The following is a 27038-nucleotide window of genomic DNA, read 5'->3' as shown; positions in this document are numbered from 1 at the left end:
CCAGCGAATTACTGCTTTTTGGCTTCTATGTGAAAGGATGGTGCGAGCACTGCTATTCCATATGCGGACAACCAATATTTAAAGAGGTAGCTGACCGCATCTATAAGTAATACATTTTGTGTGTGGGGTCCGGTAAAAAAGCCTCGGGGCCACGTTCGGCCTGCGGGCCTTAGTTTGAGGACCACTGATCTAGTGTGTGTGTCAGTGACACTGTTTATCAGTGAGAGATTTGGCATGCCAGATGATCTAGCCAGACACCTCACCCCTGTTGTGCGCTGCACAATCATCCCCCTGCCTCTCTAGAGTGACAGAACTCAACCCTAGCATGTTGGTACAGCCTCTGCCACAGACTGTTGCTTGAGATATTGTATCCCGATCCCTGCCAGGCAACAGTAATCTAAAGTTTGTATAAGGCTTAAAATGACCTGAGCTCTGTTTTTGTTTGCTAGGGAGTCTCTGTGCTTTATAGGCAGGTGTCCTGGCCTGGAGTTCTTTAATCTAGGAGCTCCTTTCCTGTCCCAGGAGGTAATTCATGAGACGGGATCAGATTTTATAGAACTTCTCCATCTTGTCTTCCACCCGTGCTATTAATTTTTTTTTAATAATATTCTTCCAAACCTGTTTTTAACTTATTCAAACAATAGCCTCTCTGGCTGCTGCTATTGTTACTAGCAATCAATTTTTATTGCTTGATTGTAACAATTCAAAAATATGACCAATGTACCATATACCAATGTTACATTTTTCCCCAATCATGAATAAAATTATTGAACGCTCAGAAAAAAATGATTGGAACTGTACATCAAGTAATTGACAATCCATCACACACCATACAATTCTTAATAAAGTTGGTCAGAAATTTCCAACATGTCCAATCTGCAAAATTGGGGAATAAAAAAAAAACGGAAAATCGATCGGATTTATCTATTGAAAACAAGGAAAACTCGATTTTTCGGGACAACCGATCATTTATTGAATTGCTGAAAAATTGGATCTTTTAATTATATGGTGTGTATAATTATAATTTTAATTATATGGTCTTCGCTTAAGACAAAGTGTGCTATTTGTAAATATTACTATATTGTAATAAAAATCCCTTGGGAGGCAACCGTTTATGTATTTATAATGCTTTATATGATTTACCACGTGTCAGTCAAAAGGGCATGTAGTCAGGTCTGTCTGTCTACCATCCATTTGAATAAACTTCCCCACAAGGGAGGTTAATAATGATGTTGTTTGTTTGTTGTTGTTGTTTTTTTTGGGGGGGGGGGGGGGGGGGGCACCATTACTTGGCAACCTGTAGGTAAGCAGTGATGCACCCCAAATGGTACACACAGTTATAAACCCCCTTATGGGGAGGTTCATTTTAAATAGAACCCGGGGTGGTTTTTAAGGGGGCAGGTGGGACACAGAGGCATGCTCTCTGCCCATTGTGGTGGTTTTTGAGGCTACTTGATCCGCTCAGCTCCCTGGATCAAGTAGCCTTTTTTTTTTTTTCCTCATTTTATGAGCCTACCTGGGCTCTCTTTAAAAATAAATGGTACTCAGTCGCTTTAGGTCTCTAGTTTAAAATGACCCTAATGGTCGATTCATATGCATGGATCCACTTTACAGTAACTCTAACATTCATTTTAGACTCTCATATTGTGCCTTTGGTATATTCATGCCATTGTGAGGATTCCAGGAACTGAAAGGGCTACTCGATAACTGGATGTCTGTAGCTTGCCCTTTTTATAATTAAAGTAAACCTGAGACGAAGGGAAATAACAGATTTATACATTCCTGGGGCTTCCTTCAGCGCCCTTCAGGCTGCTCGGTCCTTCGATGTCCTCCTCCGCCTTCTAGATTCTCTGCAATTCAGTCTGGCAATTCCGTCATTTGGGGCATACCGCGCATGTGGGGCCTGGCCATACATGCCCCCAAGAGAGTTCAGAGCCGCAGCAGAATGCTCCCGGCCGCAGGAGAGCAATGGGGAAATGTGTGCGGCTGGGATTACCATACTGCATTGCGGAGTTGGAACCGGACTGAATTGCTGGGGAGGCCGGCGAGGGACTGAGCAGCCTGAAGGGGGCTGGAGGAAGCCCCAGGAATGTATAAGACTTTTATTTCCTTTCGTCTCAGGTACATTTTAAAGGAAGACTCTTGAAATACAGTTTTGCCAAGTAAACCAATTAAAATTTTATTGGCTTATATAGCATCAACATCTTCAATAGCGATGTTTGCATAAAATTAGCATATTTGCATATCCTTGGAATTGTTAGCATCTCACTGACTTCCGCTAGTGAGCACTAAGCACTGCATGGTTGAGGGACACTATGGCAATAACAAACACTGAATGTCTCTTTCAGCCATCTTGTTGTGAATTTTATAATGGTTCTATATACATAGTGGGTCACCAAATGTTATTTTGCATTTTATCTTTACCCTCTAGTAGAGATATGAGAGCACCATATGTGACAATGGTAAAGACTTGATTATGAGCTCTTCTGAGCGGCTCTGCAAAGCACTTTGTAAGATGTCAATGCTATAAAAATGTACCATAATTTCTCGTAAATTGGCATGGTTTTCTTGGACATTGGCTTACAGATACCGATCCTTAATCTTACATTTTCTGCATTCTTTCCTTAATATATTTTATCATGATGTCCAAAGTAGTGAGCGTTTGGCAGGTAGGTTAATGAAGAATATGAAGCAAGAATATGCTGCATGTATACTTTTATTTGTATTCATTGTGTGCTGCATGAACTTCTTTGCAGTTGATGGCTTTTTTTTTCCTCCTACCTCCTCCACTTTGTTTATTCTTTTCCAGATATAATTTTATTTCCCTGATATATTCTTTACTTTGAAGTTTGTGTGCTTTTTTTTTTTTTTTAACAATATATTGTCTGTGTGCCTTTTTAGTGCTGTTATACATGAGTATTGTGTGTTACTGCATGTCTGGTACTCATATCATGAGCCTTTTTGTGAACTAAAGCCCCCACAGCTACTAGAATTTTGATAGCTGCTTTTGTGATCATTTCAGCTCATAATGTCATTCTACCTAATGTTGCACATTTTCATCTCCCAAAATAGTACAGTCTAAAATATGATCCCCACATCTAAAAGGGGCACCTGGTAAAATTGGAACATGATAATGCTGATAGTAGGCCTGAAAGATAAATCGAATTTAAACCGAAATCGTGATCACCAATATCACAATTTCAGAATCGTCAAAGCGGCGATTATCGCGATCACACCATTTTTCACACGGGGGAAGTTTGAAGAAGCGGCTTCAAACTTCCCTATAGTCCCGTCGCGTGCGGCTCGCAGTATTGGACATACCTTCCGTACAAGACCTTCCACTGTCCGCCCTCTATCGCCGTCTGCCAGCTCGTGTGCTTGGCAAACTCCGGGTTCCTGTATGTCACATGACATAAAGGAAGTATTCTGTGCATTAGAGCCTGCAGGAGGCGAAGTGGATAGACGAGCATTGCTAGACTTGTCCTGGAAGCTACTGTATGTCCAGAACTGATGCAGTTTGGGAGACAGAGGAGGCACAGAGACAGACACAGAGGGGGCACAAAGAGAGACACAGAGGGGGCACAGAGGCAGAGCAGGCACAGAGGGGGCACAAAGAGACACGGGGGGGCACAGAGAGAAACAGAGCGGGCACAGAGACACAAAGGAGTCAAGAGAGAGATCCAGAGGAGGCATAAAGAGGCAAAGGAGGCACAAAGAGAGACAGGGAGGCAGAGAGAGAACAAATAGGCACAGAGGGGGAACAAAGATTGATTTCATTTGAAGGAAATCGTGAATCAAAATTGCAATTTCAGACAGAAATCGCTCAATTCAATTTTTTCCTAAAATCGTTCAGGCCTAGCTGATAGTAGGATATTGCATTGGTAATTTTACAGATATTCTACTATCCCCAATTCCCGATAGAATATTGGTAATTATATGGATATTCTAATATACTGTTGTGTAACCTAAATCTCACACTACCCCCCCCCCCCCCCAGGAGTGCTACTTGCAGTCATTTTCCTTGTCTGCATCCACCCTGCCTCGGCATCTGCTAAAAACAGATTTGGCACACAAGCCCATCGTGCTCAGCAGTGGCTGTGTCCGTGATTCCCCCCTGCCCCGGCATCTGCTACAGTCGTGCTTAACAAGGCTGTGTCTGTAATTCCGCTCTGCCCCGGCATTTGCTACAACAGATTCTGCACACAATCCCCACCGTGCTCAGCGGTGGCTGTGTCCATGATTCGGGTATGGACCACAGGCTCCAACATGGAGTTTGGCTGTATAGCTGAAATTGTGCACCCAGCTACCACATTACCATTCTGGCATTGCCATAGTTGGTAATTACATTGTGGTTCATGTTTGTGCCCAAATTACCAGGTGAGCTGTGAGCCCATTTTCATTGTTTCCCATAGAGCTTCCTGATCTCACAGTGTCCGTTGCCTTGGTCACAGAATAATTATTTGAGCCAATAGAGACCAATGTCGAGGCAGTGTCATTTATATTTTGAAAGACTACTATCATTGTTGCAGTACTAAGGCTTTCATATTACCCCTTACTCATGCTGAGACTTTGTACATGTGCTACCTAGTAAATCACTTAGCTGAACAAATTACAGTTACTAGTCTGTGATCTACCATATCCCATTACCAGCTTTCAATAATGAACAATTGTTGCATGAAAAATGGATACAAAACAATATTTTCAGCCATGCTTGAAATACTGACTGGTGACCAATGAAAGAGTTGCACATAAGACCTTATTTAGACAATGCAGACATGCTAACAATCTTTCATTTTGTATAACATGGTTGGATTTTAATCTACTGGTTATGGTCACCCTTGGTTTCAGTGTAACCTTTGCATATGTGATGTTGGAATAATGATCTCCTTTGACCTTGTCTTATTATCATCTTGTATTGTTTTCTTGTCTATTCAGTGAACTCCTCCAGGAGCTGGAGAGTTGCAGCGATGACCCTGTGGCTGTGGCCAACTGCTTTGTGGAAAAGGTCAGTGAGAAGTTAGCGTTTTTATCTGAACTTCTTGTGTATAAACATGGTTCATTGCCTTCTAATGTGTTTCTGACGTCTTTATAATGTGAGTGAAGGGAAGCAGTTTGTGACCCCTCAGCAAAATGTGTGTTAGCAGAAACTAACTCTGAGGCAATAATTCAATTAACTTTTCTCCTGAGTTTTCTCATAGATGTTTTCTCATCTTATCTTCAAAATACTTAAAGAGTAACTGTCAGGCTGCAAAAGCTAATTTAAACCTCTATTCTCCTGTGTTAAACAGTTTAGAAGGAAGCCAAAAAGGCAATACTGAAGTTAAAAATCTCCCTTACTTTTGATGTGTGCTGAACAGCAAGGCTGTTATTCCCAAGCTCTTAAAAGGACGAGAGGCCGCATAACTTCTGCAAAGCATTCTGGGGCTGCTTCTCCCCACCTTGGGTCCTCCCCTCAGCTGCTAGTGAGAAGTTACAGGCTCTTGTTACAGCAGCTGGTATTGCAGTCCAGCTCACAGCACTGAAAAATCACAGGGCAGAGTATACTGCATGAGTCCGCTATTGTTCCTAGCCACATGGCTAATTAATATTCACTGCACAGTAGTGTTGTCCATTAGGATCTTTTTTGTGAGTCGAATCATCAGGAAGCAGGCAGGACATGACGGCACAATTGGCTTCATAGGAGACAGACAAACATGGAACCTGCCATGAGCTGTCAGGAGCATCAATCTCTGCATATACTATATAAAAATTCAGTGAAATCCAAACGTGGACAGTGAAATGCATATGTAATGCAAGTACAGCCAATATTTAGCTACTGATGTGTTTTTTTTCCTCTGAGACCTTATACCTAACAGCTCCTCTTTAAGGTCATACAAAATTATGCAGGATATCAACTACTTATATGACAACCGTCTCACCTATAGAAGCAATGGTGGCTGGATAGTGTACTGGTTAAGGGCTCTGCCTTTGACATGGGAGACCAGGGTTCGAATCCTGGCTAGGTCAAGTACCTATTCAGTAAGGAGTTCAAGGCAAGACTCCCTTACACTGCAGGGTGGCCTCTTGAGCGCGTCCTAGTGGCTGAAGCTCTTGAGCGCTTTGAGTCCAACGGGAGAAAAGTGCTATACAAATGTTCGGATTATTATTATTATAATTCCAAACAATAAACAAATTTATAGGGAGCCTAGGTAACAAAGTATAAATCCTTTATTTATCTATCAAATTCACAGCTAAGACATACACTTAAAACCAATTAAAAATCTCATAGACCTAGTAGTATAATTGACAAGGATATTCCCAGAGCTAGTATAGGTGCACCTATAGTTATTTTTGAATACTGGTATCAGTTCTCTCGCAGGCCCCTTTCAAAGTACACTTGTAATCACCACTATGTCAGCCATCAATAAAGCTTGTCTTCAATCCAGCCTGTGTGCTTCTATGTATGCCTCTTATTCATAAAAGAATACGCTCTCATTACAGGCATATGTATGCCTAACCTTTCAGCATCCAACAGACGATTGTATATGAACATCTCTTAGATAATTAGAAGTATAGTTGCAAGCGGCTGATAGAGGCAAAAGCACAACTCACCCCTTGTGAGTGTGAGCGTTCAGCAAGCTCCAGCAGTTAGCGCTATTTGCACTTTTTTGAACATCCCTTGTGAGTGCGAGCGTTCATCAAGCTCCAGCAGTTAGCGCTATTTGCAATCTTCCGGTCATTACCGGTACTCACGTGTCCCTGATAGGACTTCACGTGTCCTGACGCCATCACGCTGATCCGCCCGTGCCTCCGCTCTCTTCCTGTACCTGGACGCCGCAAACAGCGCGACCTTTTAAAGTGACTGCGTCTGGAGGAAACAGATTGTTTGAAGCAACAACGGCCCCTGTGAAGTCCTATCAGGGACACGTGAGTACCGGTAATGACCGGAAGATTGCAAATAGCGCTAACTGCTGGAGCTTGCTGAACGCTCGCACTCACAAGGGATGTTCATATACAATCGTCTGTTGGATGCTAATGCTGAAAGGTTAGGCATACATATGCCTGTAATGAGAGTGTATTATTTTATGAATAAGAGGCGTACATAGAAGCACACGGGCTGGATTGAAGACAAGCTTTATTGATGGCTGACTTGGTGGTGATTACAAGTGTACTTTGAAAGGGGCCTGAAGAGAACTGATACCGGTATTCAAAAATAACTATAGGTGCACCTATGCTAACTCTGGGGATATCATTGTCAATTATACCACTATGTCTATGAGATTTTTAATTGGTTTAAGTGTAGAGAAACCGAGAGCCCAATATAGTGTAGTATGTTAAGCATAAATGAAAAAAAGGTTATCGGGAGAAAATTATACTCACAAACATGGGTTACCACAAAGGCAACCACTGTATAGGCAGGTGAGGAGATTAGACCTGTCCTCACTCAGGGATAAGAAGTCGCTCTCTGTAGATGCGAAAGGGGGTAGATCACCCCTCCACCAGGGGTGGACACGGTATAGCAGTAGGAGAACAGAGGCGCCAGCAGGATAAAAGCGTAAGGCGCTACACCTGCTAATGCCGAAATTCTGTTTTGTCCCCACGTTTATTGCCTGATGAAGCGGGCTGGGCCTGCGAAACGCGTTGCACTTTTTTGGGGTACTATTTAATAAATGTGATTGCTACTATTCAGACAGTCTTTCGTGTCTGCTTTATGGAGGTAAGTCCACCACTTCCTCCCAGCAAATTTTAAAGTTTTTATCCGCTTTTATCCTGCTGGCGCCTCTGTTCTCCTAATTGGTTTAAGTGTATGTCTTAGCTGTGAATTTGATAGATAGATAGATAGATAGATAAAGGATTTATACTTTGTTACCTAGGCTCCCTATAAATTTGTTTATTGTATGAAAATACTTAAGGTGCCCAATGCCATACACTAACCCGATTTCCCGTCGATAGGCAGCAGATTCGATCACGGTGATTAAATCTGCTGTGAAATTGATAACGCAAACGTGGAACGATTGACCGATTTCCATCTGAAATCGATCGATCCAGGAGGAAAATTCTGCTCAATCGCTGGCCAGTCGGGAGCGCTTAGTTAGCGGTGTTCAATTCTGCGACGACCAATGCAGCAATAATCTCACCTGTTCCACAGATGCAAGTCACTGGGTCCGTGCTGTCCCTTTCTCCTGCTGGTCGTCTTCTGCATCTTCAGTTCACTTCCTGTCCAGTCCTGTGACCAGCGGAAGTTCAAACAGTAGAGGGCGCTTTACTGTTTGAACTTCCCCTTCTCCAGGGACGGGACAGGAAGTTAAGAGAAGATTAAGAAGGCCAGCCGGAGAAAGGGACAGCGTTGTTCGGGATGCAAGAAAAAAAAAAACCTGAATAACTTCAGGTGAAATACAGGACTCTGAAAACATGTGGTGTGGCAGTTTAAAGATGCATAATGAGGCACTCGCATGGTCGATTTACCAGTAAAAATCCGTTACAAATTCCACCTGCTATCCCACTTACAATATGCCAAATGGCACAAAGACAATCCTCAAGTCTTCTGGCACAAAGACATTTAGAGTGAGGAGACTAAAATTTAACTTTTTGGCCATAACTATAAACACTACATTTGGAGAGGCGTCCACAAGGCCTATGATGAAAGGTACAACATTCCTACTGTGAAACTTGGTAGTGGATCGCTGAAGTTTTGGGGATGTTTGAGCTACAAAGGCACAGGCAATATGAATGTAGCAAGTTATCCAAAAATACTGGGGGAAAGTGTTTCACTCATCAGCCAGGAAGCCGAGCATGAGACGTATTTGGACATTCCAACATGACAATAATCCAAAACGCAAAGCCAAATCAACCGGTAATTAGCCACAGTAAAATAAAGTGAATGTTCTGGAGTGCTCATCTCAGTCTCCTGACTTTAATATCATTGAGCAAATAGGGGAGACCCTAAACGTGCATGCAAGACTGCCCAATAATTTATAGGAACTGGAGGCTTTTTTTCCAGAAAGAATGGCCACCGTTACCATCTGAGAAGATAAGGAGCCTCATCCACAACCACTACAAAAGACTTCAAGCTGTCATTGATGTTAAAGGGCAATACACAGTATTAATTAAAAACTGGAGCATGTAAAGTTTTGATCAGGGTCATTTTTATGTATTTTGTGTAGTGATTATGAAATGGTTTAGAAATTATAAATTCTGCCAGGGTATGTAAACTTATGAGTGCAACTGTATATTAGTGCGCCTTGTAGGTTGCCAATGAAGAGAACCTACTGTGTGCTTAGGCATTTATTTTACTTTTTCTCAGTGAGAAAACAAGCATCAGCATCAATTGAATGCATAAGCTATACACAAGTAATGAGTACAGCCCTCAAATGAGACAAAAATAGTGGCAGTTTTAATTGCATGCATGTTTATTTACGGAGGTTGTTAATATTTATTATATCTTGTAGCCCAATAGTGGCCGGACCTCCACTGAATGGCTAGCCTAACCAGCCATCTTTAATAATCTGATCCTCTTTGAGTATCCGCTCTTTCAGTTTTGTAAGTGACTACCGTATTTTTCGGACTATAAGACGCACGTTTTCTCCCCCAAAAGTGGGGGGGAAAAGTCAGTGCGTCTTATAGTCCGAATGTATTATTTGGACCTGTACCATGTATTTTAAAAATGTTGTGCCTCTGTAAGTGTAACAAGGGTGAACTGGGGAAAGAGGACAGGATCCTACTTACAGCTTTCCGGATTATTGCGGCGGTGGGGTGCACTGCGGATCACGTGGGTCCGTGAAGGAATGAGCGTGACCATCAGCTTACTTCCTTTATCCCCCTGTGTCCTCCTCCCGGTGTCTCTGGGTCCCCCTTTGCCTGCCGCGCTGCTCTCAGTTCCCATGTCCGCATATATACAGTATACGAGTTGCAGCCACGCCGTCATCGATAGCAAGAAGCCACGCAGGTTTGGGTGCCATCTTCCAATCAGGCGAGGGGGCGCTGCCCCAGACCGCCAATCACACAGCTCATTCCTCCATTCACTGCGTAGTGATTGGCCGCAATGAAGGACCTGTGGTCCCGCCTTCGAGACCAGCGGGCCCGGAAGAAGGAAGGAATGAGCTGTGTGATTGGCGGTCTGGGGCAGCGCCCCCTCGCCTGATTGGAAGATGGCATCCAAACCTGCGTAGCTTCTTGCTATCGATGACGGCGTGGCTGCAACTCGTATACTATATATATGCGGACATGGGGACTGAGAGCAGCGCGGCAAAGGGGGACCCAGAGACACTTGGAGGACACAGGGGGATGAAGGAAGTCCCGTAAGCCGCATACACGCGGACATGGGAACTGAGAGCAGCACGGCAGGCGAAAGGGGACCCAGAGACACCGGGAGGAGGACACAGGGGGATAAAGGAAGTAAGCTGATGGTCATGCTTGTTCCTTCACGGACCCACGTGATCCGCAGCGCACCCCACCGCCGCAATAATCCGGGAAGCTGTAAGTAGGATCCTGTCTTCTTTCCCCCGTTTACCCTTGTTACACTTACTGATACGTGTAATTAGGACTGGCAGGGGCTCTCACACTGCACATTACACTCTACCACTTCTACTGGATACTTTCACTCTCTGTACATGGCACTATTAAAATGTGCACTGTATTTTCATTTGTTATACTGCAGCATCTTTGAACATGATTTGTAGGGCTTTGCTATATGCAAGTATTTGATTACTCTGCACTGACTCTGTGTGTGCACTAGCTTTTCAACGAATCCATGTGTGCTGTGGATCTCCCTTTCCTACTTTCCCATTTCCATCCCAGTCTGCTCAAACCAAGGAGTAATAACTGGCTCCCCCCTCACTGAGCTCCCTTCTCCCTCTTCCCCTGCTTCCACACACTATACACGTTTCCCAGGGCTAACATAAGTCACCCCTGGACCATGGAGGCAACAGGTTTAGTAGATTTTTTTTTTTCCCTGATTTTTGTCCTCTAAACCTGGGTGCGTCTTATAGTCCGGAGCGTCTTATAGTCCGAAAAATACGGTAAGTTGTGTTACCCTTGTTAATAAATGATAGGAAATGTAATGGCATAGCAAACCTTTACAGCTATTGAATGATGGAGTAGATATATTTAACAATAAGGCATTGTCTGTATTTGGTACCCATTTTGATATTGTTTAAACAACTTCATCTGTCCACTGATTAGGGCAGTTATGACCAATGTATGCATTGTTCCTAATCTGCTGCTTTTTTATCTTTACAGAGCCAAGATTTTGATATTTATACCCAGTACTGTAACAACTATCCAAAGTAAGTCTAATACTACAAATAGAAGTTTGTACTCCAGCATATAGGCCCATAACCTATTAACTTTTCTCCTGAGAGGAATCTATCTGAGTGTTGATCTGGTGGCATATCGAACAGGTTTATGGCCACTTGTTTAGATGAGAGATGGTACTCCACCTACTCAGATGGTACGTGTTCAGATGAGAGATGATACTCCAGCTACTCAGATGGTATTTGTTTAGATGGGAGATGGTACCCCGATTACTTAGATGGTACTTGTTTAGATGAGAGATGGCACTCAGAGGTGAAGCTAGACCTGATCTCTTCTATAGGAGCAACTGGTGTCAGGAAGGAGGAAAGCAAACACTCCTACAGAAATCAACATTTCAAAATATAATCCTAACCATTTCTAGCAACAAGGTATTAGTATCCACCTGGTCACATGGATAGCAATAGTGACTCATTTCTGTGTCCACAGATGTACTATAATGGCATGTTAGAGGATTCTCTGCTCACTCTTTACTCTGTTTGCGCTGTATTTCTCACATAAGTATTATGAAGCGGTGCAGTGTTCTGCTTGATCAGTGAAAAAATCCTCGTAGTAAAGTCTTTTAAAGGTTGGAACTGATTTTAGGCTTTTGAGGTTTTCCCTCCTGCGGAGGCTGGTGTTCCCTTTTGGCACATGAAGCGACAGGGAGGTGCAGGAGACGGGAGGGGAGGTGGACTTGTTTAAACAAGTGTTGGGCAAGAATCAGGAAATGGCAGCAAGAATTTCAGGGCTGTGGGTACTGGCTGTTCATTTCAGAGCACATGCTCATTAGTCAGGAGCTCCGATTGCCTGACCTTGTAGAATCAGCCACATTCTTGTGTAGGTTCCTGCCTTATAGGACCTCTATTCTCCAATAAGGCAAACCAACATGTAACAACTAGCTGGCTGTACACATTTAAATGTCTTTGTATCACAGTGACACAAAAGGATAAGTAAATCAGGCAAATGTATATAGTAATATTAAAAATGTGGATGCTATACCGAATAGACTGCAATCATGAATGAAAGAGAGGGCATAGTATGAATAGTCATGCAGTAAATGATTTCCAAATGTTGCCAGCCTATGAAAATATATTGCCCGACTAATGTTACATCCTATGGCCTGCGTTTGGCATGTGTAAGGGATGGTTGTGTAAAACTGCCTATAGAAACAGGCAGCTACTACACTGACCACAAAACTCCTCTCACCCCAGTGTGACTGCGTGTTGTGAGGCTCTGGAGCTTGTTGCTTTTATGCTGTATTATTACTGTGGTTCTTTTATTTGTGGACAGCTATTTGTTAGTTGGAAGCTTAAAGTGGAATTCCAGGCATCACGCCGAAAATCACATTGGTAGTATTGTCTCGCTCTCACTAAAGGATCAAACCCATAGTCTTTAAGGGCAGTGCTGAACAGAGGGATGACGCCCTCTAAGCGGTATTCAACAAGGAAAAAAGCTGGCACATCCAAAATTAATCTTTATTGGTTCCATGTAAAAAATATGGCCAACGTTTTGGAGCCACGTAGGGCCCCTTTATCAATATTTGCTCGGAGGCAGACCAGGCTGCTGCTGATCCCAGATAAGACACACACCGCTGTCAGCGAGTGTAAGAGGAGCCAGACTCCCACTTCCTATGCAGGAACTTTTGCACAGCAGCAGACAGATCTCTGCCTCCGCAAATATTGCCTTAATAAAGGGGCCCTACGTGGCTCCGAAACGTTGGCCATATTTTTTACATGGAACCATCAAAGATTAATTTTGGATGTGCCAGCTTTTTTCCTTGTTTAATCACGCTGAAAATGTCTTGATATTTTTAATAGTCACAGTCTGCCTGAATGGTTGCCACTTTTATGTGGGATCACCACATTTCCACAGTGTTATTTATTGGTACTTTAGGTATGATCACTATATAGAGTGTCAAACAGAGCAATGGCTACTTTAGTGATTGTCATGTTGTTTGCCACTTTCAGTGCACTTGGCAAACTGTACCCCTAGGTAGAGATGATGTGAAGAGTCTTCCCACGTGTGTGTTTCTGTAGATTAGAGTAACAGAACAGGAATTGGCAGTTATGGTGAACTGGCTATTATGGAGAGGCCTCTTGACTGCAGATGATGTATTCTATGCCACATTTTTACTGGTACATGCTACATAGAAGATATGGTATAAACTTGAGATTGAGTAAAGGTGGCCATATGCTTGCAGGTGGCCGATAAATTCAACCAACAGATCACTCTTGACTGTTAGTGGAATCTGGTGGCCATCTGCAAGTGTACCGTCACCTTAAAGAGAGTCTGAAGCCATAATTAAAATGGCTTTTTTTTCCTTATATATAGCAGGGGCATGTGTGCCCATGCTAAAACGCCACTATCCCACGGCTGAACGAGGGTCCTTTCCAATCCAAATCCCCCCTGTGCTGCCCGGGGAGCGCTTCTGTGTGAGGCAGGGCTATGAGCTGCAGCCCTGCCTCACACGCGTCTATCAGCCGCGGATCTCCGCCTCTCACACGCGTCTATCAGTCTGCCTTCGCTGAGAGGGGCGGGGGAGAGGTGGAGATCAGCTGCTGATAGACGCGTGTGAGGCAGGGCTGCAGCTCATAGCCTTGCCTCACACGGAAGCGCACAGGGGTAGCAAAATCTACGACCAAGTTGGTCGTGATTTTGCAGGGGGGGATTTGGAGGGGAAAGGACCCTCGTTCAGCCACGGGATAGCGGCGTTTTAGCAGGGGCAAACATACCCCTGCTATATAAGGAAAAAAGCCATTTTTATTAAGGCTTCAGAGTCTCTTTAAGTATTCTTATTTCTACTCCTGATCACAACACAGAAATTTGCATTAACCACTTCCCAACTGAGGGGTTTTACCCCCTGACCACCAGAGCAATTTTCACCTTTCAGCGCTCCTTCCATTCATTCGTCTATAATTTTATCATTACTTATCCCAATGAAATGAACTATATCTTGTTTTTTTCGCCACCAATTAGGCTTTCTTTAGGTGGGACATTATGCCAAGAATAATTTTATTCTGAATGTGTTTTAATGGGAAAATAGGAAAAAATGTGGGAAAAAATTTATTATTTTTCAGTTTTCGGCCTTTATAGTTTTTAAATAATGCATGCTACTGTAATTAAAACCCATTAAATGTATATGCCTATTTATCCCGGTTATAAAACCGTTTAAATTATGTCCCTATCACAATGTTTGCCGCCAATATTTTAGTTGGAAATAAAGGTGCATTTTTTTCAGTTTTGCGTCCATCCCTAATTACAAGCCCATAGTTTATAAAGTAACAGTGTTATACCCTCTTGACATAAATATTTAAAAAGTTCAGTCCCTAAGGTAACTATTTATGTTTTTTTTTTATTGTAAATTTTTTATTTTTTTTTTAATTACAAAAAAAAAAAAAATTGGGGAGTGTGGGAGGTAAGGAGTTAATTTTTTGTGTAAAACAAGTTTATTTGTGTGTAGAAAATGGTTAGGGTGTAGTTTTACTATTTGGCCACAAGATGGCAACATTACCAATTTGTTTCATGCGACCTGCAAGCGTCCTTCCGGACGCTTGCAGGAAGTAGAAAGAGGCTGGGACTTTGTTATTTTTTCACAATGATCGCGCTGCTCAGCCGAGCGGCAGCAGGTCATTGCGGGGCTTAGATCAACGAACGGGAATGGATTTTCCCGTTCGTTGATCTCTGGGCGAGCGGGCGGCGGCGTGTTTACTAGCGGCGGGCGGCGTGTTTACGAGCGGGAACGCGGACAGCGGCGGGAGTGCGCAAAGTACGGATTTCTCCGTCCCTTGGGGGTGAAAGGATGGAAAAAGGGGCTGAGAAATCCGTACGCGCGGGGGTAAAGTGGTTAAATGATCAAGGCACTTAAAATTATTTTAAAATTAAATGATAGACTTTATTAATTTTGATAATAAAACTTCAAGAAATATAATAGCATGAACATGTACTCAACCACTACTAGCACTAAAATAGAAACTAAAACTGTCAAACTTCACAGTCGTCTCCACTGACCCCACCACCCAAGTGCCTAAATGCCAGGTAGAGAGGGAAGATTGGAATGGCTCGCTAGAAAAGCCAGCTGCACTAGAAGAGGTCCCCCTCGTTCCTCCTCCTTTTCTACCTGAATCCTCTAAACGTCTTTTCTTCTATGTGCGTCTGCAGCATTTAACTATCCCTGGCAACAAGTGCCAACACAAGTGGTAAAATGCTTGCTGAGGCTGGCAGAAAAGGAGAAAACTTTGCCCCCTTCCTTTGAACTCAAATGAGTGATGGTGAACATTGCGCACAGTCTCCAAAAAACATTGGTGTTATCGCTCGAGGGGTAGTGAGTACATCAAAGGGCAGTGTGCTGGAGATGATATGATGATAAAATGCATCTGTTACAAACAACAAGCAAGCTGACAGTGCAGGTGGACCAGTATTAAGTGTGTCTGTATCCGTAAGCCGGAATGTTGAAAGGGGAGAAGTTCCGGAGTCGAATCTGGTAACCAAGGTTACGTATGACGCGGCAGGAACGCCCTCTGAAGGCGTACATAGTGACGCATAAATCACCGCCCTGCCCGCCGCGTCACACATCCTGACGAAGCTCGCAGTGGGCGGGCGCAACGCGTCGATGGGCGGGGCTTCATCGCAACATGCGTTTTGAGCGCTCCTACTAGCCGGCCGAGCTGCAACTAGCTGAACTTCGGTCCTCGGTTGCTCCCTCGTTTATTCCTATTACCCGGGGTAGAGCCAACAGCCATAGGCTCCCCGCTGTGGTGCGGGCAGGGTTGAGCCGAAGACAAAAGAAGGAACCTGACGGGACTACATTGGGACAAGATGAACTGACGAGTCTAACTACCGGTGGGGTGGTAAGAGCCAGCTGTCCTGTAGTATATACATAATCGGGAGGAACTGTGCAGCCTGAGCCTTGTCACGGCTTATCAATATTACCATATAGGCAATACAGCAGCCACATTGTCCAGCACTCTGGGGATTTTAGAGGATTGGTACGGGTACCAGAGTGAATGGGATGTGTGTGGGTATGCTGAGCAGTGTGGTATCAAGGAGCGCTCCGCATTATTTTTAATTGTTTGTAGGGTAGGATGGTGAGTGGTTTCTATTTTTCCAATAAAGGCAATTATTCAAGGAATCCCTGAGCGGCAGCAGGTTTCTTATTCTTTAAATTGCAATTGTTTTCTATACCTGCAGCTGCTCCTGTAAATTACAGTGAAGGGTTAACTATCACGGGTGAGTGAGATAGACAGGTTTATTGTCTTTATTAGAAAAGGAGAAACTATCACTAGCAGAGGGAAGCCTTTTTAAAACATGTCCCTAGGCTGCAGGAGTCACAAGGGGAAAGGCCCTTTCCATATGTTTACCTCCCTGTGACATTGTTATTAAGTAGCACAAAAGAAGATGGTGGGGTTTCCATTACAAAGACTCAGTAATTGGCCACCAGTTGTCTAAATGCTCGGAGAGCAAAAGTGCATGCCTGATTGATAATGGGAAATAACTCCATTTTCCTTTTTGTCCTAGTTTTCACAAATGCCTCCTTTTGTCCTCATAATCTTCTTTACCATTAAATAGGTTAATTATTTCTGCCAGTTGGCTAGAAACTACAAGATCATAAAGTTGGTTCTGAATCAGAGAGCATAAACAAAGGGCCAGGAGCATGGCGGAGCCAGGGGTTGGCTGACCAGTCAGCTGATTTATGTGGCTTCTCTCTAGCCCTGCAATAAAACTTCCCAGTACAATGGCTGCGTATGTGCCGCTAGCCGCTTCTTTGACAATCTCACTGAAGGCCAGTCATGGATCAGCAGTGCATTTGTAGTGCAAGTTTCAAGGAGTTACAAGAAATTAGGGGAAGATATTTCAGCATCTTAATATACAGTGACTTCTAGGGCAGGTAAATATAATTTGGCCACCTTAAAACATAGCATTGCTTTTTTAGCAAAAGTGTTTTTTGGGTATTTTTAATTTTAAGGGACCTAAAATGATAAAATTAGAGCAGTTCAACTTACCTGGTGCTGCTTGCAGCCCCCTGAATTCCTCCTAGTCCCTGCTCTCATTCCTCGCAGCTCCATTAAGCCACTGTTCCCCTCGGTAAACTGACCAGCTGTGGGCCACTGCACATGCGCGGCCCTGGTTGTGTGCCTCCTCGATCCACGCTCCGGCATGCACAGTAGCAATATATACTTACTGCGTGAGAACAGCTATGGGAGCACAATTGGGGGTAGCGTGGGCAGCGTTCAGAGGGGGACAGCAGATGAATGGAGCAGCTCAGAATGAAGGGGAGGGACCAGAAGGACTTCGGGGGCCGGCAGAACCCCCAGGTAAGTTAAACTGCCTACTTTTATTACACTTAAGGTTCCCTTTAAGCCCCAATATTGTCCTTTTAGCTCTTGATTACCATGAGCTATCATAGTACACTGTCATATGGCAGGCTGTACTTAAAGGGAACTATAAACACTGAACATGCATGCAGATCAGGTATTTCTGACAGGATTAGCTTGTTTTCAGGTGTGATTCACGCACTACTGATGCCAGAATGGCCAGCAAGGCTGCCAGGCAACTAGTATTGTTTAACAGTAAAAAAATAGATATGGCAGCCTACATAATCCGTCTCGCTCCAGGTTCCCTTTAAGTAAGGCATTAGCTGTCGGCAGAGTTTAGTTGGCAGGTTCTCTCTTCCTGGTGATTGTAGTGGTCAGATGATAATGGCAATTCCCCATATTGTTTTTGTTCACCTCTATGTGGGATCGTTGTTTATATAAAATAAAACTCGTAACCTGGAGCGAGACACTTCCTGATAATAGTTCCAGCTGGCAAATAGTTCTGTGAACTCTGTAGTAACAATTACGGGAAATCTGCAGCATCTGTCCACAATTGAAATAAACCAACACAGTGACAAATCATTTCTTTCTCTTGCTTGTAGAAATGGTCGTGTAGTACATTGTGCATTCTAGCGGTATATTCTAGATGTGATTCATAAACACTTTCAAAGTTTAGAGACCTACCAAATAGCAGTTCCTTGTCTCAGAAGCCATATGCCATCTTTTCCAACCTAGGCTTGTACTTGAATATTTGAGTTGTGATATTGAGCTGCTTTCAAACTACTGGATTTGTAAACGACATTTGCATTTATATTTGTTTTCCATGTGCATTAGAGACAGAGTAAACCTGTTGTGGGTTTTATAGTCCTCCTGTTGATGGCTGTCTTGTTTCAGCTCTGTGGCTACCCTGACTGAATGTATGAGGAACAAAGTCTTGGCTAAATTCTTTCGAGAGAAGCAGGAAATGTTGAAGCAGCCTTTCCCATTAGGAGCCTACCTCTTGAAGCCAGTACAGAGGATACTGAAGTACCACCTCCTGCTACAGGTAAGTAAGATACAGGATCTTGAGAGCCTATTGCCTACGCATACGTTTTTTAGTTCCTCTGGTTTCCCTGGGACTGACCAGAAAGATTACCTTGATGTGTGTCACGTGTATGGATGGACTCCAGTTGCTTATGCTACATACACACTTTGGTTTGAACTCTGTGGTGGCTGATGATGATGACCACCTTGGGATCATGAGTCAATCTAACGTGGGTACAGTGGCCGTCTGACATCTGCTAAAGATCTGACATGTTGAATCTGTAATGATGCCCGACCCTAAGTAAGCAATGATCACTTTGTTTTCCTCTTCCCCGCCTGCTGAAATCGGCTCCATCACATGCTGCTCGTTCTCCCTCCACCCTCCTCTATAGCAGCAGAAGCGTCTCTAGCCTGGAGGCTGGTGACGCGTCTGTACAGTGTTGGGACTGCATCACACATCTGAAACAGTGGTTAGTTTGTTCAAACTTTAGCCAGCACCTGATCTGTATGCTCATTTTGGGTCTTTTCCTTAAAGAGCAGTTCACCTGAGATGGATATGGAGGCTGCCTTATTTATTTCATTTTAAACCATGCACATTGCCTGGCTGTCCTGCTGATCCTTTACCTCTAATACTTTTATTTCTAGACCCTGAACAAGCATGCAGATCAAAAGTTTGACTGTCTTTGCCACACGCTTGTTTCAGATGTTTGATTCAGACACTACTGATGCATGAAGGATCAGCAGGATGTCGGGCAACTGGTATTATTTAAAACTAAATAAATATGGCAGCCTCCTTTGCAAGAGGAAAGTAAAGCTATTGATCCTTTAAAGAGACGCTGAAGTCTCCTAAAAATCAGCTTTTTATTATAAAATCCTCTTTCACATTACTGCCCTAAATAAAACGTGCAAATTTGGACAGAGGCGCCAGGCAGGTTAAAATGATCTAAAAACAACTAAAAAGGAGGAGTACAGGTGGACTTACCTCCTGAAATGATGGACAATCAAGATTGTTCAAATCGCAAATAACAATTTATTTTGGCACTCCGCAACGCGTTTCGCAGGTATAACCCGCTTCATCAGGCAAGGAGTGCAAGCTCAAAAAGGTCCAATAGTGGCAATGCGCCTCTGTCACAGAGGCGCATTGCCACTATTGGACCTTTTTGAGCTTGCACTCCTTGCCTGATGAAGCGGGTTATACCTGCGAAACGCGTTGCGGAGTGCCAAAATAAATTGTTATTTGCGATTTGAACAATCTTGATTGTCCATCATTTCAGGAGGTAAGTCCACCTGTACTCCTCCTTTTTAGTTGTTTTTAGATCATTTTAACCTGCCTGGCGCCTCTGTCCAAATTTGCACAGTATATAGTCCACCTTGGGTGGAGGGGACTGTCCCCTTCTTTCTATCTACAGAGAGCGACTTCTTAAACCTGAGTGGGGTCAGGTTCTAATACTCCCCACCTGCAGTTCAAGTGGTTGCCTATGTGGTAACCCGTGTTTGTGAGTATATCCACATCTGTTAATTATTTCGCCAACAATTGTTAGACTTACTGCACTATATTGGGCTCTCGGTTTTTCTTTTTGTTTCAAGTGCTAAATAAAACGCTGCATCCCCGCAGCTGAAATCTAACTAAATCCCCCATAACTCTCCCCTCCCCCTAAATCCACGACTTTTGTGGTCATGGATTTTGCTGCTGGAGGAGGCAGAGCTTTCAGCCGCAGCTCTGCCTCCTTGCGCGTTTATCAGCGCGTATCTCAGCCTCTCCCCCACCCCTCAGTTGAAGAAGACTGAGAGGGGCGGGTGGAGGCGGCGATCCGCGCTGATAGACGTGTGGAGAGGCAGAGCTGCAGCTGAAAGCTCTGCCTCTCACGGAAGTGCTCCCTGCAGTGTGCCCCCCGGGGAGTTAGGGGGGATTTATTTAGATTACAGCGGCGGAGATGCGGCGTTCTAGTTAGGGCATTAATGTTAAAGAGGATTTTGTATTAAAAAGTTGATTTTTAAGAGACTTCAGAGTCTCTTTAAGAAACTTTTTTTTTTAAACAAGAGCTTGTTCTTGGAATTTGTAGTAAATTTATTGGAGCATAAGGGAAATTTTGACTGTAGTGCTGCTTTAATATAGAATGAAGAATCTATTCAGATGCCCCATTCAGTGTAATGCCCAGTTTATACTTTTATTTTTTTTTTATTTTTTTAAACTATACGTGGTAATGCAGACATTTTCTTTCAGGAAATTGCCAAACATTTTGATATTGATAAAGAAGGGTATGAAGTGGTGGAGGAAGCTATTGAAACCATGACTGGTGTAGCCTGGTACATTAATGATATGAAGAGGAAACATGAACATGCTGTGCGCCAGCAGGTGGGTCATGTGATGAATTAACTCCTGTTTGTGTAGCACTGTTTGACCTGTATAGACCATTACTGTAATAGGTTATGATAAGCAAGGTTCTAAAGAGAACGTTATGGATAACCTTTGCAAACACAGTACTTTCATGGTTTATCAAACTTAATGCTTTGTCTGGTATGTTACATGGTGCATGCTTTAACTATGAATATTTTAATAAATTAATTTGTCCTTGGCTTAGTAATAAATATATTTAAATATCCATGGAGGATTAACTATTGCCTCATAAACAGCTATATAAATTACAGTAATTCTAGCAACCATTGTGATGTCTTACCCTCTGCTATAGAGATAGACTGGTGAGGCAGACAACTGCTATGTAATACCAGTGATGTGACTGAGAAACGGAGTGGAAGTGGTAATTGGGTGTGTCTTTAGATGATCCTCTCAGGCTTGTTAAATGAGAATGTTGGGTGTGACTTTTGCCAAATTGAGTATTGCTTCTGGGCTTGCAAGGTTGCATAATTTGATTAATCTGACTTAATATAATTACTGACTCACAACTAGGCTTATGTATTAATGTTTAATTTTATTTATACCTGAAATTTTAGAAACCTTTCTCTTTTGAAGGATTTGTGTGAAACATTAACACTGTTATGGGATAGTTCTAGCTGTATGTTGGGGTATCATTTTTGCTTGTTTACATGGCATTGTGTTGTATTATTTGAAAGTGGAAATCTCAATAAAAGTGAATCCAGAAAAGTACCTTGTGCATACCACAGTTTTGAATTGTGTATTAGGGGGAATAGTATTCCTCACTAGCTGGTGGCTTGCGCTATGCTGCGCAGGGCAAGAGTGTGTGCTCCATCCAAACAGCGCCACAGCCAATACAGCGGCAGGGTGTGTGTTTTGGGCAGGCGGACACAGCACTGTGACTAATCAGGGTAGGCCAGGAAGGGGCGTGTGCAGGAGAGAAGGATATACACACATACAGTGGATGACTTGGAAATTATTTTTTTGGCGTAAGGACATTGGTAAAACGAATGGCTTTTTCAGACATTTCCTGCACAGCTTGTGCCAACAGCTCTGAAATAAACTGGTCCGAGCTGGTCACTTACAATAGAAACAGAACTCAACACAGTCTGGTTTACTTGCATGTCGGACTCACTAAAAATGTTTACTTTATGTAGTTACATTTATTGTTAGGTATGAGATATTAAAAAGTGCACAATTTCTGAAAACGTTTAAACAAGTAATTACTTCCAATTTCTTAATTACAAATTATATTAAAGTAATGTTTGAATCCCTCACCTGAGATAAGCCTGTAACTTATCGTGTCGGTTTTTTTGTCAGAAAAATCTGTTCTTCTTTGTTTAGGGTATATTGGCTAAAAGTATTAGAGGCAGAGGATCGGCAGGACTGTCGGGCAACTGGTATTGTTTAAAATTAATGTCAGCTACCGTATCCCAATAGCTTTAAGTTCCCTTTAAACATGTGGCCACATGAAACCAGGCATGCAAACGGCAGTCCTTTTGTTTTATAATAAACAGAGCTGTTCTCCAGTATAATTTTCAGATCCAGCATTTCATACTGAATTCTCCCAGTGAGATAATTGTACTGTAGATCCACACATAAGCAGCAGGTGGACTGACATTGCAGAAAGCAAATAGAGAAGCTAATATTGAATTATAGTTATCAAAGAAGGCAGACCTGCTTTTGCATGGGTTCAGTAGCATGTGTGGTTTTTAGATAACTGCCACAGTGTACAAGTTCAAAGCAAATACAGATAGCAGCCATTTACACTCAAGTCTGGTGGCTTGTGACAGGCTGACACAGGCAAAGCCTAATTAACATGTTCATGTTATATAACAAGACACCTGAACCTATATTGCCCCATAAAGTTGTCCCACAAAGACAGCTGACTATCAGAGCATGGTTGTGTTTTGGCTGTATAGCTTCTTCAAGCTGGAAGCTGAAAATGGTGCTGAAACACCTTATAACGGACTCTCTTGCTGGTAATTAAAGTCCAGGTATCATTCTTCCACCAGACTTCATAGTTGTGCTTCAGATATCTGGCTAATGGCAGAAAGGTCCACGTGTACTGCTGATCATGCCTAGTGTCCCAACTTGTTTCACCGTGCTACGGCTTGCTCAAGTAGACAGTAGTGTCTGGCTTCACCACCTCAATGTATTGCAGTTTGTGTCAGTTTCTTGTGCTTTGTTTGTGGTGGTTTACTCCTTTTGATGCTTATATTTTCCCTCAACATATGGCTATTGTTATAACAAATCAAATGCGGCGGGCATATTTTACGCTTTAGAGTCGAACTGGGTAAGGCAAAATATTTCTTACGTAATGTGATTGTAGATACAGTAAAAGTCTTAAAGAAATTGTGATTGCATCAAAACCAAAATAGAACTGTTCATGCAATCTTCAATCAGACCAAAACATCAGTTGAAAAGGAAAATCTTATGACTGGGTTGTGTAACATGTTGATACCAATCAGCTCAAATATTTTTCGTAGTGCCATTGTATAACCCGAAATACCCTGTAACTGTACCATAGTGAAATGCTGTAGTCTTGTTTCTCAGGGCACTGGGGCCAACAGTCCATTCCTAACAGTTGCTGTAGCATTCTGCATCCTTCAAACATATTGAAATGTCACCAACTAAGATCCTATTTTCCTATTTATATTGGTGATTTTTATGAAGATTGTTTTAGTTTCGCACATGTATCTATCATGCTGCCTGGGTTTAATGTAATAAGATACAGCTTGAAAACCTTTTTTATAAACAAAATGGAGTGCTCTACTCCAGTCTTCAGGGAATTGACAACACCTGCAAGTTTTCACAAATGTATACCTTTTATATAAGCTGACACACAACGTTTCGCGACAATTGAGTCCTCCTTCAGTCCAACTGAGCCTGGACAAAGCAGGAATCCTTTGTCAATCCACTTGCTACCAAGCGATGTGGTCCATCTGGTGGCCGCAGCACAGTGGTGATTTAATATATAGATGTTGTTGCTGTGTGTGCACATGCATCTGCAATAGCACAAATAGTAATTTGCTGACTTTTCCGTAAGGGCCCATTCACACAAGAAGTGCTTTTCTGAGCATTTTGCGATTAGCGTTTTTAAAATCGTTCCCATTAACTTACATTAAAATGGAGGTTAAAATCATGGAAAATCACTGTGAGTTTTCACGTATGCGATTGGGAAATCTCTGCGATTTTTACTGCGATTTTAATGAAAGTGAATGGGAGAAATTTTAGAACCGCTAATCAATCGCAAAATGCTCAGAAAAGCGCTTCTAGTGTGAATGGGCCCTAACCCGTCCTGTTATGGGATGTGGCAACCCAGGCAAGGATTAGAAACATTTGTAACAGACCAATTTTTTAGATAATCCAACCAAGTTTTTAGGATCACAAATGTTCCTTCTGAGTTGTGCAGATCAGGAGAACCTCGGTAAGTCAGACCCATGGTGTTTCGTATGATCTGTAAAGCTTGCAGTCTAAGCAGAATTGTTGGCCTTCTATTTGCAGGAAATCCAGTCTCTGCTGCTGAATTGGAAGGGTATGGATCTCACCACATATGGGGAGCTGGTTCTGGAGGGCACGTTTCGAGTGCAGCGGGCCCGCAGCGAGAGAACATTTTTCCTGTTTGACAAAGCCTTGCTGATCACAAAGAAACGGGGAGACCATTTTGTTTACAAAACCCACATTCCGGTAAAGACTTAACACGTCATCATGGCTTTCAATAAGAAGTTTAATGTGTTACTATGCTGAGGAAGTTACTACGATTAGAAATAGAAAACTAGAGTTGTCAGATTTTCATCAATATAACAATGTAGTTTTGAGAACTAAGCATAGATTCCTAACCATGCTTATGTTCTATACTACAGTATTAGTTTATTATACTCTATTATTACGGTATTAGAGTAAGCATGCTTTTTTATGATTATACATTTACTTTTCGTTCCATTTCATCTTTTTATATGAAGCTAGTTTATATTACTATTATATTACTTAATATTGCTCCCAAATTTCTACTTTGTGTGCCTTTGCCTAGAAAGCAGTAACTGGACAGAGAAAACAGTCTTGTCCTATTTCAAACACCCCCCAACCCCCTCACCACCACCCCCCTTTTTATTACATTTATCCATAGCCTTATTGCTCTGTTTATCCATAGCCTTCTATTTAAAATAGATGTTCTCATTTCTTTGCAAGCTTCCTTTAAAATTTTGGTCATATGACCCACGAGAAGAGTGTTCTAACTTAAATGGTCATTCTTTTTTTAACAGGAGGGGGCTAGGCAATACCGCTCTATGTTATGTATTGTGCATAATATAATTTGTTTCTGTTTTCAAAAGAATCTGCACTGTCCGATTTGTACAATAAAAAAACATACCAATCGAGTCACTGTGATCACCTGGATCCCTCTTTGCCGGTGCCGCTGCTCCCCGTCGCTATCCTGGCTTTTAATCGCCAATTTTAGGCAGTGTTTACAAACAAAAAACAAGGCCGCTAACCAGGAAGTTATGTGTGTGTGTGTGTGTGTGTATATATGTATATATATATATATATATATATATATATATATCTTGTTACATTACAGTATACAACAAGGTTTTATTACATAAAATTATAATTATATAATTATCTGCACTCCAGTCTGGGATTCTCAGTTTCTCAGTGTGTGACAGGCAACTCCCTCCCCCTTCAGCCTCACAAACTGCATCACAGACAAGCTGAAACTGAGAGTGAGGAGTAAACAAAGCACACAGAGCCTGCAGGGGGCGTGCATAACTTGTATTCATTACAACAGAGGCAGCCATTTCTCCCTGGGTCGACATAGCTTGACAAAGAAAAGATTAGATATATTACTGAGACAGTGCAACTAGAAATAGGCTGCAGTAATCCAGACCACATTAGAACAGGTATAGGAACTTATAGGATAGAAGAAATAAGGCTGAAAATGTTGTTACAGAGTCTCTTTAATGTTTTTTTAACTCAGCCAGAATTTGAACATGTTTATATGACATTTTGTTCTGCTCTGTTTCTGTGATTCATCAGTGTGCAACTCTGATGCTGATTGAGAGTACGCGGGATTCCCTGTGCTTCACTCTAAGAGACTATAAGAATAGCAAGCATCAGCATAATGTGCAGGTAAGTGGAGTGACTCTGATATACTTTTTGGTGTGGCAAGAAAGGTTGCCAATAAGCCACAGCACAGATTCATTGGCCTCTGTGCAAGGTGCTGCAGGACTTATCACAGAAGTGACCATCTGCTGAAGTGTATGCATGGGCTTTGTACTCACTATGAGCATCCATTCACATTCATGAGAGTTAATATTTAATGTTTGATATGAACACGGGTAATTGCCTTCACTGCACTTCACACGTTAGGCCTTGATTTGCTGATGTATGAACTGCAGAATCGGGGAGATTTCTTTTATTGGTCATTGCTAGGCACAGCTTCCATCATTATTTTCACATTTAGGAAATCACAATTTTTCCTAAGGCTGTCTTCACACTGAGAGCGTTACATAATGCAAGCATTTCAATGTGTTTGACCTTCAATGGAGACTGGACATAGACTTCAATACAAAGCCTGCATGCAGCAAGTTAGACTAATGCGCCGATCTGTTACAACGCAGCACCATGAGCAGGTCCATAGAATTGTATGGGCTGTGAATTGACATGCAGAATTCTTCTGAAATGCAATGGACGCAGTGTGAGAGGAGCCTAAGAGAACTCCCCAAAAAACAGTGTAAAGGCGGTGTATGCCGCATCTGCCATATGCAATGCGTATCAAACATCAAGCAGAAACATTAGTGTAAACTCCACCATAGAAACTTGTGTATCTTTTTGAGGGCATTAAACTGCCATTCTAAATTTGGTGGGTACTGCTCTCTCGCACTGTTTGGTGTATTGTGGTATAATGCAGCAGACAGCTGATGCCCAAAGGATAATGCGTCCACACTTTCCTATGGGCCTTTTTATGTGTCTGTTACGTTTTTCTGTAGTGTGAAAACACTGCAGTGCATGTTTTTCTGGACTGAAGACTGTGGCGCTATAACTCATATGAATGTCAC

At 42.5% G+C, this 27038-nt stretch overlaps 1 protein-coding gene across 1 annotated transcript in view; it reads left to right on the top strand.

Annotated features, from left to right (window-relative positions):
* The window catches only part of PLEKHG3 (pleckstrin homology and RhoGEF domain containing G3), a 253659-nt gene that overhangs the window by 188979 nt on the left and 37642 nt on the right, over positions 1-27038 (top strand). The window contains exons 6-11 of the mRNA XM_068253443.1: positions 4936-5005; positions 11218-11264; positions 18477-18627; positions 20830-20961; positions 24487-24669; positions 26017-26109. Coding sequence (XP_068109544.1) covers positions 4936-5005; positions 11218-11264; positions 18477-18627; positions 20830-20961; positions 24487-24669; positions 26017-26109 — 676 coding nt within the window. The remainder of the gene's footprint in view (positions 1-4935; positions 5006-11217; positions 11265-18476; positions 18628-20829; positions 20962-24486; positions 24670-26016; positions 26110-27038) is intronic.

This window comes from Hyperolius riggenbachi, chromosome 9, assembly GCF_040937935.1.
Source record: "Hyperolius riggenbachi isolate aHypRig1 chromosome 9, aHypRig1.pri, whole genome shotgun sequence".
Classification (NCBI taxonomy): Eukaryota; Metazoa; Chordata; class Amphibia; order Anura; family Hyperoliidae; genus Hyperolius; species Hyperolius riggenbachi.
The sequence above is the reverse complement of the archived record's forward strand: the minus strand, read 5'-3'. Positions and strand labels throughout refer to the sequence as shown.